The 13,645-nt window shown below is 38.9% G+C and overlaps 1 protein-coding gene across 1 annotated transcript in view; it reads left to right on the top strand.

The window, feature by feature from the left end:
- KIT (KIT proto-oncogene, receptor tyrosine kinase) overlaps positions 1-13,645 on the top strand; it is an 82,873-nt gene that overhangs the window by 45,465 nt on the left and 23,763 nt on the right. Inside the window, exons 5-7 of the mRNA XM_023183161.1 lie at positions 497-665; positions 3,882-4,071; positions 6,218-6,333. Coding sequence (XP_023038929.1) covers positions 497-665; positions 3,882-4,071; positions 6,218-6,333 — 475 coding nt within the window. The remainder of the gene's footprint in view (positions 1-496; positions 666-3,881; positions 4,072-6,217; positions 6,334-13,645) is intronic.

Raw genomic sequence — 13,645 nt, 5'->3', positions numbered from 1 at the left:
CCAAGCTAGTTGTTGACATTGTGATTCTGTTTTCATTCTTACAAATAATAAATTTTAATAAAATAGAACATTATTGATATTAGCAGTGTGTTTGCTCTCAGTTGTTGGGACATAGAATAGAAAATGATGTAACAGGACATGACAAAAATATGCTGACTCATATTACAAAATATCAGTATCCTATAATATTTCATATATAGCAACTTTTAAAATTTAGCGTTGCATAGAATTTGGAATTATACATACTAGGGTTAAGAAATGAATTTTCATTTTTTCCCAATCATTAATAATGACTGTCTTTCAATATAATCCTGTAATATGAAGTGTTCCAATGGCAGACTTGTCATGACGTTTTATTATTCTTACTTAAGTAGTGTATAATGAAAGCTAATATGGAGAAGTTAATTGCTGCTATTTTTAATTTATCTAGGAAAGATTCTGAATATAAATTATATGGTAATCTTTATTTTTTTTTCTCCTTTTCTGAAACAAGCAGACTAAACTACAGGAGAAATATAATAGCTGGCATCACGGTGACTTCAATTATGAACGTCAGGCAACGTTGACTATCACTTCAGCGAGAGTTAATGATTCTGGAGTGTTCATGTGTTATGCCAATAATACTTTTGGATCAGCAAATGTCACAACAACCTTGGAAGTAGTAGGTAAATACCTCTATGGGAATGTTTAAATTACTGGCAGTAGTGAAAGAAGAAATTACTAGATAGTTTCCTTTTTATGTCAATGGAATGTTGAACAGATTCTTAGAATTTTGTTATCACCGAATGAATGAATGAAAATTATTGTAGCCTCCTGCAATGAAAGCACAAAACCAAATTCTACCAGTTTATTGGAGGAAAGTGAAAAGCTGTTACTAAAATTGTTCAAACCTATTATTCTCTGTGCACCCCACCCTCCTTTCCCCACCAAACAAACAAAAGTTGAGGTTTTTCAAAAAAGCTAGTGCTCGCTGAATGACTTGAGTTTGCAAATGGATGTAGAATTTATCAAGGATCACAAATGCTTAGAGCCTGAAGTATTTCTCTGAAACTTTTGGTAGGGGCTCTGCCCCTTGGTTTATTGTTTTGCCACTCATCAGCTCTAGTTCCTTGTGGTAAGGACTGAATTGGACTTTTCCTCCCTAGTATGCCCTACCTCCTTATCTCACCTGTTCTCTAAGCATAAAGATAATAGCATAAACCTTCAGGAAGGAGTGACATTGGGACACAGGTCTTTGGTTCTACAAAGCATAAACTACAACATGGTAATCTGTCCCTGGGCCCCATCATATCTGGTATGCACAGTTGGTTTAGCCTTATCTTCTCTACTCTAGAAATTTCACTAAATATTTATTTTCCAAGCATCTATTTAAAGAGAGCAGAGCGTAGTGAGTTTCTTCATGCTTTTGATTTACTGAGATTAATAATTATTTTTAAATTACTTTGTTTACAATTTTTTTTTGTCTTTTGAGTATTGTTTGAATTTAATCCATTTTTCTGTCTTTTTAGTACAGCCATGTTCCTAGTGCTTGACTTTCATTAAATACTTGTAGGGTGGCAAAATTCTTTATCAAAAACAGTAATAAAGTGATGCAGTATTTATTTTCATCTCTTTCCCCGCCTCACCAAATTTCTTCAATAATTTATGTGGCAATATTAAAGCTTTATGATTATCCCACAATAATCTCGTAAAATTTTGGCGTTTCTGCCCATGTTATAATGGAAAGTTTCTCCCCAGACTGAACATGGAAAAGATACTTTACTTGCAATTATAGTCAGCACACAGAAAGTGTACTACTTTGTTCCTAAACATGATTGTGAACCATTTATTAATTTGAATAGAAGGCTATGCTTTTAAAATATTAAACTCCATAAGCACTAATTTGCTAAGTTGATTAGGGAGCATGTTGATATATCAGCTTCAGCTCCAGAAAGCAATTAGTAAGGATGTTTTGAGAACATTGTTGTATGTAATCGGATTTTTAAAATCCATTCATCACTTTCCAAGAATTATCACTGTATGACTGGAAGGACTTGTGGCTGTGAAACCTGAATCTGGTTTTGTATTGTTTTGAGAATGGGTTGGGGTGGAACAGGAACAGGAGGAGACAAAGAGAAAAGTAATTTTTTGTGGCTGGGAGGAGGATTTGGATCCATCATGGAGTGATGAAGAGAACAAGGCTTTGGGATCACTCTTTTTTTAAGAAATAATTTTTTTTTTATTGTATATTTTTAAGATACACATGATGTTATGGGGTACATATAGATAGTAAAAAGATTACTATAGTGAAGCCAATTAACGTATTCATCATCTCACAAAGTTACCCTTTCTTTGTTTTTGGTTTTGTGATAAGAGCTGCTAACATTTTACCTGGTTTTGAATTGGGGGCTCTGCCTGTAATCCCAGCACTTTGAGAGGCTGAGGCGGGCAGATCTCTTGAGCCCAGGAGTTTGAAACCAGCCTGGGCCACATGGCGAAACCCCATTTCTACCAAAAATACAACAATTAGCCAGGCGTGGTGACACATGCCCGAGTTGCAGCTACTTGGGAGGCTGAGGCAGGAGGATTGCTTGAACTCAGGAGGTCGAGGCTTTAGTGAGCTGTGATTGTGCCACTGTGCTCCGGCCCGGGCAACAGAGGGATACCCTGTTTCAAACAAAACAAAACAAAACAAAACAAAAAAAGACTAAGGGTCACAATTATTAAGTAAAAGGTATGCTAAAGTACTTAAAGCAGTTCTTAGGACGTAGTAAGCACATAAATGGTGGCCACAAAGATAATGTTAGCAATTACTTTATTGCTTTCTTTTTCAAGATCTTTTTAATATTATCATATAACCTTTTCTAAGGATTCCATTATTTATTTAACTAGTTCTCTGTTTTGCCATTTTAAAAATGATGATAGTGTATAATAGTGTAAATAGCACTTTTTTTTTGGCCTGTAGCTATCTGTCTCATTTTAGGAAGAGTTCTCATATGGAAATTACAAGATTTGATCAAGGAATAGATACTTTTGAAAAATCTATATTGCTAAATGCTTCCTAAAAGAATTGTGCCAATTTACAATGTGTAATGCAGCATGCTACTTTTACCACACTGGCAAAATTATTGAGTTTAGTTAAAATTAGTTTTGCTATTTTTGATAAGTGAAAAGTGATGTCTTATTTTAATTACTAGTTTAGCTAAACATTTTTTCTACATTTTATTCTTCTCTTTTTCCTGTTACATTATTTTACTATATAGACATTTAAAAATATTTATGGATTTAAATTTGTCTTTTATGATGTTTTTCTTCTGTTGCTTCTAAAATGCCTAGAAAACTGCCCCCTCTGTAGAAGTTTCATAGGAGTCAATTCTGTTATTTAGTTAAAAATACCATTTTATTGTTAAAATGCTCTTTGATTTATCTGTGATATATGGTAAGAAGACCTAAGGTTATTTTTCTTCAATACTAAAGAACATTCTTTGAACATTTTTATTAAACATTAGGGCTCGCTTTTTTTCCCTTGATTTATGATACCTTATCACATATACAATTATATTGGGTCTGTGTATGAACTCTCTATTTATTCCAAATATTTTTTAACCTAATAAACATCAAGACTAGTATATTTAGAAGACCTTTAAGATGGTGACAATCTTTAAGAGGATTGCTTAAGAGAGGGAGATGGAAGAATCAGTATTTCAAATGTGTATCCTTTCTCACTTGTGACAGATTCTACAAGAGCAGAATAAAATAGAAAACGGCTAGTTAAAATGCTCTTACTGCCAATTAATACTGGAAATCAATCAATTATCTTTGTAATTCCAAGATGAGGTTCTGTTTTTTTGTCCGGTAGTTGTAGGTAATGGTTTCTTTCTGTCTTATTTCATTCTAATTAGATAAAGGATTCATTAATATCTTCCCCATGATAAACACTACAGTATTTGTAAATGATGGAGAAAATGTAGATTTGATTGTTGAATATGAGGCATTCCCCAAACCTGAACACCAGCAGTGGATCTATATGAACAGAACCTTCACTGATAAATGGGAAGATTATCCCAAGTCTGAGAATGAAAGTAATATCAGGTAAGAAACAGACCTTGCCCTAGAGATTACACATTACCCACTTTTCCACTGGGCTTATCAGATTATTTCTCTAACCCGTAAATCCACAAGAAGATACCTGGTAAAGAAGAAAGTCTGGGGCTGCCTCCTGTGTCCTCATCCTAGTATTCCATTTTGTTGTGTGTTTAGAGCATGCACATGTGCACACACACACACACACACACCTGTGTGCCTCGGTTTTCTCACTTGTAAAATGGAGGACAATTTTCTAGAGATCTGAGCTTAGCTCAAAGCAGTAACTGGCATGTACTCGGGATACAGCAGGTCTCTTCAGAGAAAAAGGGAAGTTAATACTTCTAATTGTTTCTTAAAGCTCTTAGAAAACTAAGAGCCAAATAGCTTCGCTTCAGGCAATGAACCCGTGTTCTTTTACATTAGACCTCTCATTTGACCCTCAAAACATTATAGTAAAAATAGTAGCAATAGTAATACTTCAGGTAAGACATAAGGGCTTTTTTCTGAAGCATGGTTCTAAGTACTTCACATATATTCACCCACTGACCTGAAGCCTCACAGACATTGTGAGTAGGCATTCTTATTTCCCACCATTTTTATAGAAGAGGAGACAGAGGCACAGAGGGGTGAAGTAATTTGACCAAGACGGAATGGCTAATGAGGGCTAAGTACCTGGATAGGGTTTTGCTCTCTTTTTCCAGTCAGGACTGTTGACTGTTGGAAAAATATGGGTGAGAGATGATAGCATCCCGGGCCAAGGACTAAAGGTTGGAGGGAAGAGGATAGATTTGGGAGGTCTCCGGGTGATTGAGAGGGCAGGAGAGGCAAGGAGGAGTTGAAGATGGCTTTAGGTTGGGTGGTGAGAGACCATACCATTCAGGGAGAGGAGGAGGAGGCGGAGGGGCAAGTTTCTGAGGAAAGACAGTGACTTTGGTTTGCGGTTTGTTGGATTTAAGATTGATAGTGGGATCTTGAGTGGGATTGTTCAGGTAGGAAGTCTATGAGGTCAAACGCCCTAGAAGCAGAGCCTGAGACAGGGATTCTGAGGCAAGTGACTTATGCAGGGAGAGAAAGACTGACCAGGGAGTAGGGGAGGAGGGGTGGGGGGGAAGGGAGGCAAATAAGGATGTGGCTCAGATGACTCCAAACCTCAGTCTTATCCAGGAGCTGAGCGGGGCTTTTGCACCTCTCTGGCTGTCAGTCACTTACTGACTGTAGACCTGGCTGTACAGTCAGCTTCTTCCAAGGACTGTGCAAGGGCAATCCTTGGGAGAAGGCTACAGTCAAGGGCTTGGGGGCGTGAAAGTAGCTCTGTAGAGGAGACATGGTACAGAGAACCCTGCACTGGAGGTAAAGACGTGAAGGTTGTGGGCCAGCAGCGAGCAGCTCAGTGTGAGAGAGTGGGCTGCCCAGGGAGCTCGCACAGTGTGAGAATCGCAACACCGCCTATGGCAAGTTGGTGTTGTGGCCCATGTGGATTGTGTGTGTCATGGGCTGCCCAGGGTGACACATGTACATCGGAGCCCCTGCCAGTAACCCCGACAGGATGGTAGGGTGCTCAGTGTACACAGCCCTATATGGCGGCCTTGCAAGAAGTCAGAAGCTTGAGCAGCAAATACTACCAGGAGCACTGAGAATCTCTGGGGTGGAGGAAAACCAGGAGATGGGGGTGTTGCAAGAAGGAAGGTGAGCAGCGTGGACCTCGCTGAGGGCCCAGAGTGTCTGTGTGAGGGCAGTGAGCATGTGCATGCAGAGCAGGCAAGTTCAGGACACTGTGGAGAGCAGGCTCCTGCAGCTCCTCTCACTGTGGAGAGCAGGCTCATGGGCAGGGGAGGAAGTGATATGGGGACAGCCCGGAGTGGTAGGGGAAGAGGGAGGTGGTGGGCCAGTGGAGAGGCTGCAGCCTCTGTCAGGTTGCCTTTGTGCTTAACTTTCCCCACTCTGTGTTCTCTCACAACAGGTGTTTGTCCCAGATGGAATATGTGTGTGCGTGTGTGTGTATTTGTTAATGTGGATTTTGCTAATATTTACTGAATTAAATGAGTTATATTTTTCCTCAAACAGGCGTAGATTTCCAGGTAGAAACTGAAAAAGACATGCCTTCCAAGGCAGACTATCCACAGGTGATTGATTAATTGTCTTTTCTTTGTAGATACGTAAGTGAACTTCATCTAACCAGATTAAAAGGCACTGAAGGAGGCACTTACACATTCCTAGTGTCCAATTCTGACGTCAATGCTTCCATAGCATTTAATGTTTATGTGAATAGTAAGTAACACGAAGGGCTCCTTATCTTTTAATTCTTTATTCTTTTAAAGTTGTGGCTCGTGTTTGTAACAGCTGCAAGGACTCAATTTGTGTTCTATGTAAATAACGTTTCATGATAATCTTGACCTTCACAGAGACTTCATGGTTTGGTGGTTAGAGTGTGTCAAAAAACCAGTTCCTTGTCCTACATTTCACTGACCGCAGGACCTTGTAGAAGTTGCTCAAATTCTGTGTGCTGCCTTTGAAGTAAACAAAGGAGCCATGGAAGTTGACCATAACAGTTGTTTGAGGGAAAATGTATTATTATTGATTGTTGGAATGGGGGGCTAATGGTTGAATAGGAGCTGAATTACTGTATTAGGAAAGAGATGCTATTGAGCCCTGACATGATTTCTTTGTTACAGTGCCATCTCTTTTGAGGCTATGATGTTATTTGTGTTTAGATTGTTCTTCCACTGAGACAAATGCAATATTGACAGGCCCCTGGCTTACTACTGAGTACCATGTGGTATGTGGGAGAAGGTAGCAGATGGTTAAAGATGGGAGATGGGCAAGATGGGCATGGCCATGGGCATCTGTGGGGTCCCACCCACCCCACTCCTACAGCCCACCACTTCTTAGAGAAATATCTGCTCTGAAGTCGAGGCCAAGGGAGCCCGATCATGAGCTAGAGCTTTTGCCAAGTGTGGGGCTTCTTCCCAGCTCCACTCTGGGCCCTGTGTGCATTTCCAAGGAAGGTGCCTGCCACACCATACCTGCTAGGGCAGGGGAGGCCCCCAAAGACTAGGAATTCCAAGGGAGTGGCCCAACAAATGACTATCAGAATTGGTTTTCCTGGGTGTGTGGAGGATGAGGAGACACCTGGAATATTTCATAGAGAAGAGCTTAGGAGGTGGGCACTTTATGTGTGTTGGGCTATAGGGAGTTGTGGGAACGAAGGACTGGGGCCAATTCCTTGTCTTAAAGGAGCTTACTTTCTGTACAAAGTGTTGTGGTTTTGTTTTTTTTTTTTTTTTGAGACAGTCTCTTGCTCTGTCTCCCCAGCTGGAGTGCAGTGACATGATCTTGGCTCACTGCAACCTCCACCTCCCAGGTTCAAGTGATTCTCCTGCCACAGCTTCCTGAGTAGCTGGGAGTATAGGCGTGCCACCACACCCAGCTGATTTCTGTATTTTTAATAGAGATGGGGTTTCACCGTGTTGGCCAGGATGGTCTTGAACTCCTGACCGACCACAAGTGATCACTTGCTTCGGCCTCCCAAAGTGCTAGGATTATAGGCATGAGCCACCGCTCCCAGCTAGATGTTTTGTTCTTTTGTTTGATTTTGAGACAAACATGTTTTTGTTTTCAAACATGTTGACAAACATGTTGAGCCAGCGTCTGTGTCTGTCACCCAAGCTGGAGTGATCATAGCTCACTATATCCTTGTACTCCTGGGCTCAAGAGATCCTCCTGCTTCAGCCTACCAAATAGCTGGGAGTACAGGCACGCACCACCACACACAGCTAATTTTTAAATGTTTTTTAGAGACGGGGATCTTGCTTTGTTGCCTAGACTGGTCTTGACCTCCTGGACTAAAGCGATCCTTCTGCCTTGTCCTCCCAAAGCACTGGGATTATGGGAGTGAACCACAATGCTCAACCTGTACGAAGTGATTTTACATAATTGTCTTATTTGATGCTACAGCTCAGGAAAGATGGTAGAGTGGGTGGTGTGAGCCATTTATAAATGAAGAAAAGAAATAACTGGACAGATTTTTGATTGCTAATCCAGAGTCTTTTGACTATATGAGCATTTCAAAAATTGTGTTTTCTGAATAAGACATTCATACGAGTTTAGATGAAGAAGGTCACATTCATGTAATTAAACACATCTCTTTATTACTGGGCCTTCCCAGAATCCTAACGTGCTGATGTGACTTTGCCGGAGGGGGCCATGGGATAGGAAGTATATATCCCAAACTTATTTGATCACACAGTTCTCCCTTTCCAAGGGAGACATTAATTATTATCTGAGTTCCAACAAACAGTTTTGATTACATAGCATTTCACTGGCCCTCAATTCAAGTATCTCTAGATTAATTTCAATGTGAATCAGAAAGTAATAGTATATAGAGGCTGGACGTGGTGGCTCGCACCTGTAATCCCAGCACTTTGGGAGGCCGAAACAGGTGGATAACCTGAGGTTGGGAGTTCGAGACCAGCCTGGCCAAAATGGTGAAACCCCTTCTCTACTAAAAATACAAAAATTTAGCTGGGTGTGGTGATGAGTGCATGTGATCGCAGCTACTTGGGAGGCTGAGGCAGGAGAATCATTTGAATCCTGGAGACAGAGGTTGCAGTGAGCTGAGATCGCACCATTGCACTCCAGCCTGGGTGACAGAATGAGAGTCCGTCTCAAAAAAAAAAAGTTGTAGTATACAGAGCTTAGTATATTACCCATGGACAAAATTACTTGCTTCTGAAAAGTCTTAATGTTCATCTCGTTTAAGGGATGACTTGAGGTAAATCCATATCCTTGCAACCATAATATGCATATTCATACAGAATTGTATTGTGGCTGCTCTTGTGTGATGCATCTCAACCTTTCTATGGTAAAAGACTTTCTTTTCTAAGATTCCCAATTCATTGTGGATCAATACTTCTTGTAAAATATAGTAAAAACCAATTACTAGAAAAGTGAAATGAAAAAGAACAGCGATATACAAAATACAAGCTCGGGTTTTTCTATGTTTTAGATTCAATAGATATAAAAATTACTCTCTGTCAAATTGCTCCTCCTCAGGGCTTCTTCTGAGTTTCTTATTTATCTCCTATGCACCAGCAACAGCAGACCGTGGGTGGGCCCACTCCACAGACCTCACTGAGAGCTCAGTGGTTGGGAATTTTATAAAGCAAGGTGCTTTGTGTTATTGCTGTTTCCCTGGCTTTAAGTCCAGAGGGGCGTTTAGATGTGTCTTTTTTCCTCCTTTTTCATGCTTCCATTTTCCAGTGTGTGGTCTGCCAGTTGGTCATGAGATACTGACCTCAGGAAGGTGTTTCTGACTTTGCTGTGGCAGGGATAAAATTGCTACTATTTTACTTACCAGGCTAATTTGCCATTCCAGCAGGCTCAGTTTTAATCAGTGCTGCTGGTGAACCCATGCCTATTTGAAACTAGATAGGATATGTTGTTAACCTTCCAAAAGGATATCTCCTTGGATTCCCTGTAGATAGGAGGCCTTTTCTGCATTCCGGAGTGTGGGTCTCTTAATACCCACCCAGCACTTCCTGAGGTCCCACTGTATTTCACTGGATATACAGATGAGGATCATGTTGGTCCTGACCTCAAGTTAAGCTCTTCAGAAGGTCTTTTCCTTGATGTCAGTTTGTTACAATTAGCAAATTGACAAAGGCATTTATTTCACTTACTTAACACATTGGATTTCTTGATTGCCAAACGTTTGGACAGGGGTAGTAGCATTTATGTTTGAGCTTTAAACTGTCTCTGAGGTATGTCACAGTTGCTCTTTACAGATATAGTTAGCTGATTTGTTTGTTGATTTTTTAATTGAAAAAAATTCTAGTTAACATTATTATGTGGTAGTATTCTTTTAAATTTTATTTCAATAGTTTCTGGGGAACAGGTGGGTTTTAGTTACATAGATAAGTTCTTTCATTGTGATTTGTGAGATTTTGGTGCATCTGTCACCCAAGCAGTGTACACTGTACCCATGTATAGTCTTTTATCCCTCACCCTCCTTCCACCCTTCTTCCCAGGTCCCCAGAGTTCATTCTATCATTCTCATGATTTTGCATCCTCATCGCTTAGCTCTTGAGGTAGGATTTTTTTCATGTTAAAATTTAAAATCGAAAGCTAAAATAATTTTACAGTTTTAAACTTAGGATAGTTGTGGCCTTTTTGACATCATGTTAGCTGAGCCAGTTACATATGTAGGTGTACTGTATGGTTTATTTTGTAAATAAGCTCAGCTTCAAGGACAAAAGGGATTGTGTTCTGCAAAAATCAGAATTGATAAAAATCAGAATAATGAATGCATAGTGTTAGTGCCGAAATTCAGCCTACTTTTACTCTGTGGCACTAATGCATAATTGCTTAATAGATTCGTCTGCAAGAAATGCTAGTGAAATCCTTGATTTGGCCTGGTTAAATGTTTGGCGGTTGAAAAGTCTATTTGTTTTGAAAATTCCACATGAAAATTTTAGTATATTGAATGTGGGGAAGGGGCATGTTTTAACTGCTTATATGGTAGACTTTAAAAAAATATTGTGCTCTGACAATTTATGTTAAGAAAATCAGTATATAACAACATGTTAAGCTTAAATGTTCTAATACTGTTTCTAACCTCTCTAATCAAGCCATGATTTACATGGATGTGTTGAACTGACTCAGTGACATTTAAGGTGGTTTATAATGGCCAAGAGCTATAACATGGTTGCCATCTTTGAGAACTTCTAGTGGAAACTGATAGGAATTTTCATTAAAAAACAAAGCAAAACCAAAAATTAGTGATTATATCTGCATTGAATTTGCATTACTCTAATTACTTTTGAATTGCTTATCCAAGATGTGTATAGAAATCAAGTTCTTAAATCTGAAATGTTTGATATCCTTCAGTGAAAATGGTGATTTGTTTTTCTTGGAAATGAAAATCAGGAAAAAAGTAGAATTTTGAAACCTTACCTCAAAGTGCTTTCTTAATAGGCATTACCCTTTCCAAAATTATTGGAAATATTAGAAAAAATGACATTGCCAAGATGCTATGGGTAGCTTATGCTACTTATTTAGGAACTGATGGCCTCTTTGGTTGTATTAAATGTCACACAATGAGGTTTTTTGCCAGATCCAGGACAAATAAAAGGCCAAATATGCACTTTAATCCTAATATATCCATTTGGCCTTTTTTCCCACTCCATCTCGTATTTCTTGAATAAATAACAAACTTTATAGTGGACTGAAAGGATAATCAGTAAAGTAAATATTTTGTAGGTTTATTTTGGCTTTAATTTTAAATACCCATGTGAATCCCGAAGTAATTTACATAATTGTAGAAATAAATTATGATTGATATGATAAGCCAGTTGTTTTTCAAACCTTTGGAATGATTTTAAGAAGATCCTATAACCTTAAAGTGGATAGTTCAAAACATGATCTGGTAGCATTTCCAGGGCGGTATTATGCATTTAAAATATGTGGCAAATGGTATTTAGGGATCATAAATAGATCTCTTTCCCATCTTAAAGGCTTATCCTTTAATGATGAACTTCAGCCAGTGTAGTGGGAGTACTGTGATCCTCACATGGTGGTGACGGGGAGGCAGACATTGAGAACTGAAGGGCTCCCTTTGATCATTAGCCTTAATGTTAAGCTAGATTGAAACCCAAATGGCTGCTGAAGTGCACCAAATTAACTCAGAAGTCACCAATTTCACTGCATTTATGGAAGGGTGTTAACAGGGAGTTGAGAAACAATTTAAGGAAATGTTAAATAATGTATTATTTCTAAATCATTGCATCATATAGTTAACATCCTATCTGCTGTTAGCAATTATTTATAGGTCATACAGTATACCAAAATCAGCCAAAGCAATAAATCACCCAGAATAAGGCCTCTTGATGAGAAAGATACCCTTTGACCATGTTTGCAAAGTCTGGGCTGCCTTTTAGTATTTTTGGTCATAGTTAAATCCAGTTATGGATGGCTGAACCAATTCTAGGGAGAAACTCCTGCAGATAAAGCACATAGCCAACTAGCTTTTGGCCAGCCAACCAGAAGTGATCACAGGTAGACTACTGTCAGTGCATTTGTGTTGCTGTAAAAAAAAAAAAAAGCCCAAGGCTGGGTGATTTATAAAGAGAAGAGGTTTTATTTGGCTCAGAGTTCTGCAGGCTGTAAGAAACACCTGCTTCTGGTGAGGGCTTCAGGAAGCTTCCACTCGTGGTGGAAGGGGAAGGGGAACAGGCATCGTGTGGCGAGAGAGAGAGAGAGGAGAAAAAGGCTGCCAGGTTGTTTTTAAAACTCAGATCTCGAGGGAGCTACTAGTGCGATAAGTCACTCATTCCCTCTAGGACAGCACCAAGCTAATCATGGAAGAAAGATCTGTCCTCATGACACAGACACCTCCCATCAGGCCCCACCTCCAGTATTCAGGATCAGTTTTTAAACATGAGATTTGAAGGAGACAAATATTCAAACTGTATCATAGACCTGGGAAGCCAGCCATATAGATGACTTCACCTGTTTGCCAGTTCTCTGGGTCACCCACCTGATTGGAATCTCCAAGTACCCTTATCCAGAGTAAAATAATAATGGCAGTCTTGCCTGCAAGGACTGCTCAGATTTGGTCCTTAAGGCCACTGTGCCCTTCAGGAAGATCCTCACAAAAAAGAGTGAAGTTACTAGAACTTCAACTTTTTTGGAAGATGGAAATGTCTTCCCACCACTTAACCTATTAGCTTTTTATTTCCATTTTTTAAAAAAATGGTAGGGCCTTTCAAAAACATGCGTGTCCAAACCATACTTGTGTTAGAGGCCACAAATTTGAAGACTTGCTGTTTATTTTTGCTTGAAAGTCTTTGCTTTTCAGTGTTTTCCCCCATTAGGTGGATTCTATTAGAGTGACTTCCTCTTATATTAAATAGTTAGAATTTTTAAACATTAAATAAAGTGGTGAATAGGACTCCTTTCTGATTTATTTACTTGCTTTTGAGAGTTTGCTCTAAGGCTGCAGCAGTAACTGGAACATAGCTTGGTTTGTGTGAACATTTGTATACCGCATATGTTTTTAAATTAAAATAATTGTTGCTTATTACAAAAGCATTATGTGAAGGGTAGAACAATTAGAAAAAGTAAATAAGCAAAAATAAAAATCATTTTAAGTTTATTTTTACTTTTTATGTTTCTTTTTATGGATTACCATTACTAATATTATTTGTTATATATTCCTCCAGACCATTCTTTTTTTAATAAAAATGAGATCATATTGCTTTAGAACCTAGATTTTTGGCGCAGCACCACAAAAACATTGTGAATGTCTTTCTATAACATCATTTTGGCATCTCAGTGTATGGATCTTTTATAATTTCTCTAGCCCATGCGTGATGCAATTTTGAGACATCCAGGAGTGAGGTGGGACTTTGAAATGATGTGACTGAATTTTAAAAGAAACCTGTCAGATGATTATTTAAAGTTTATAATTATCTTGTTTAATCTCTAACGAGTGACCTTGCTTAAGTGACTAGAAGTTAATAAAGTTATCACCTGTCGTTATCTTTCATGCCCTGTGTCTTCAACATATGATATGGTAGATATA

The sequence above is a fragment of the Piliocolobus tephrosceles genome, chromosome 3, assembly GCF_002776525.5.
Source record: "Piliocolobus tephrosceles isolate RC106 chromosome 3, ASM277652v3, whole genome shotgun sequence".
Taxonomy (NCBI): Eukaryota; Metazoa; Chordata; class Mammalia; order Primates; family Cercopithecidae; genus Piliocolobus; species Piliocolobus tephrosceles.
Note: the sequence above shows the minus strand (reverse complement) of the source record. Positions and strands in the feature narration are given on the sequence as shown.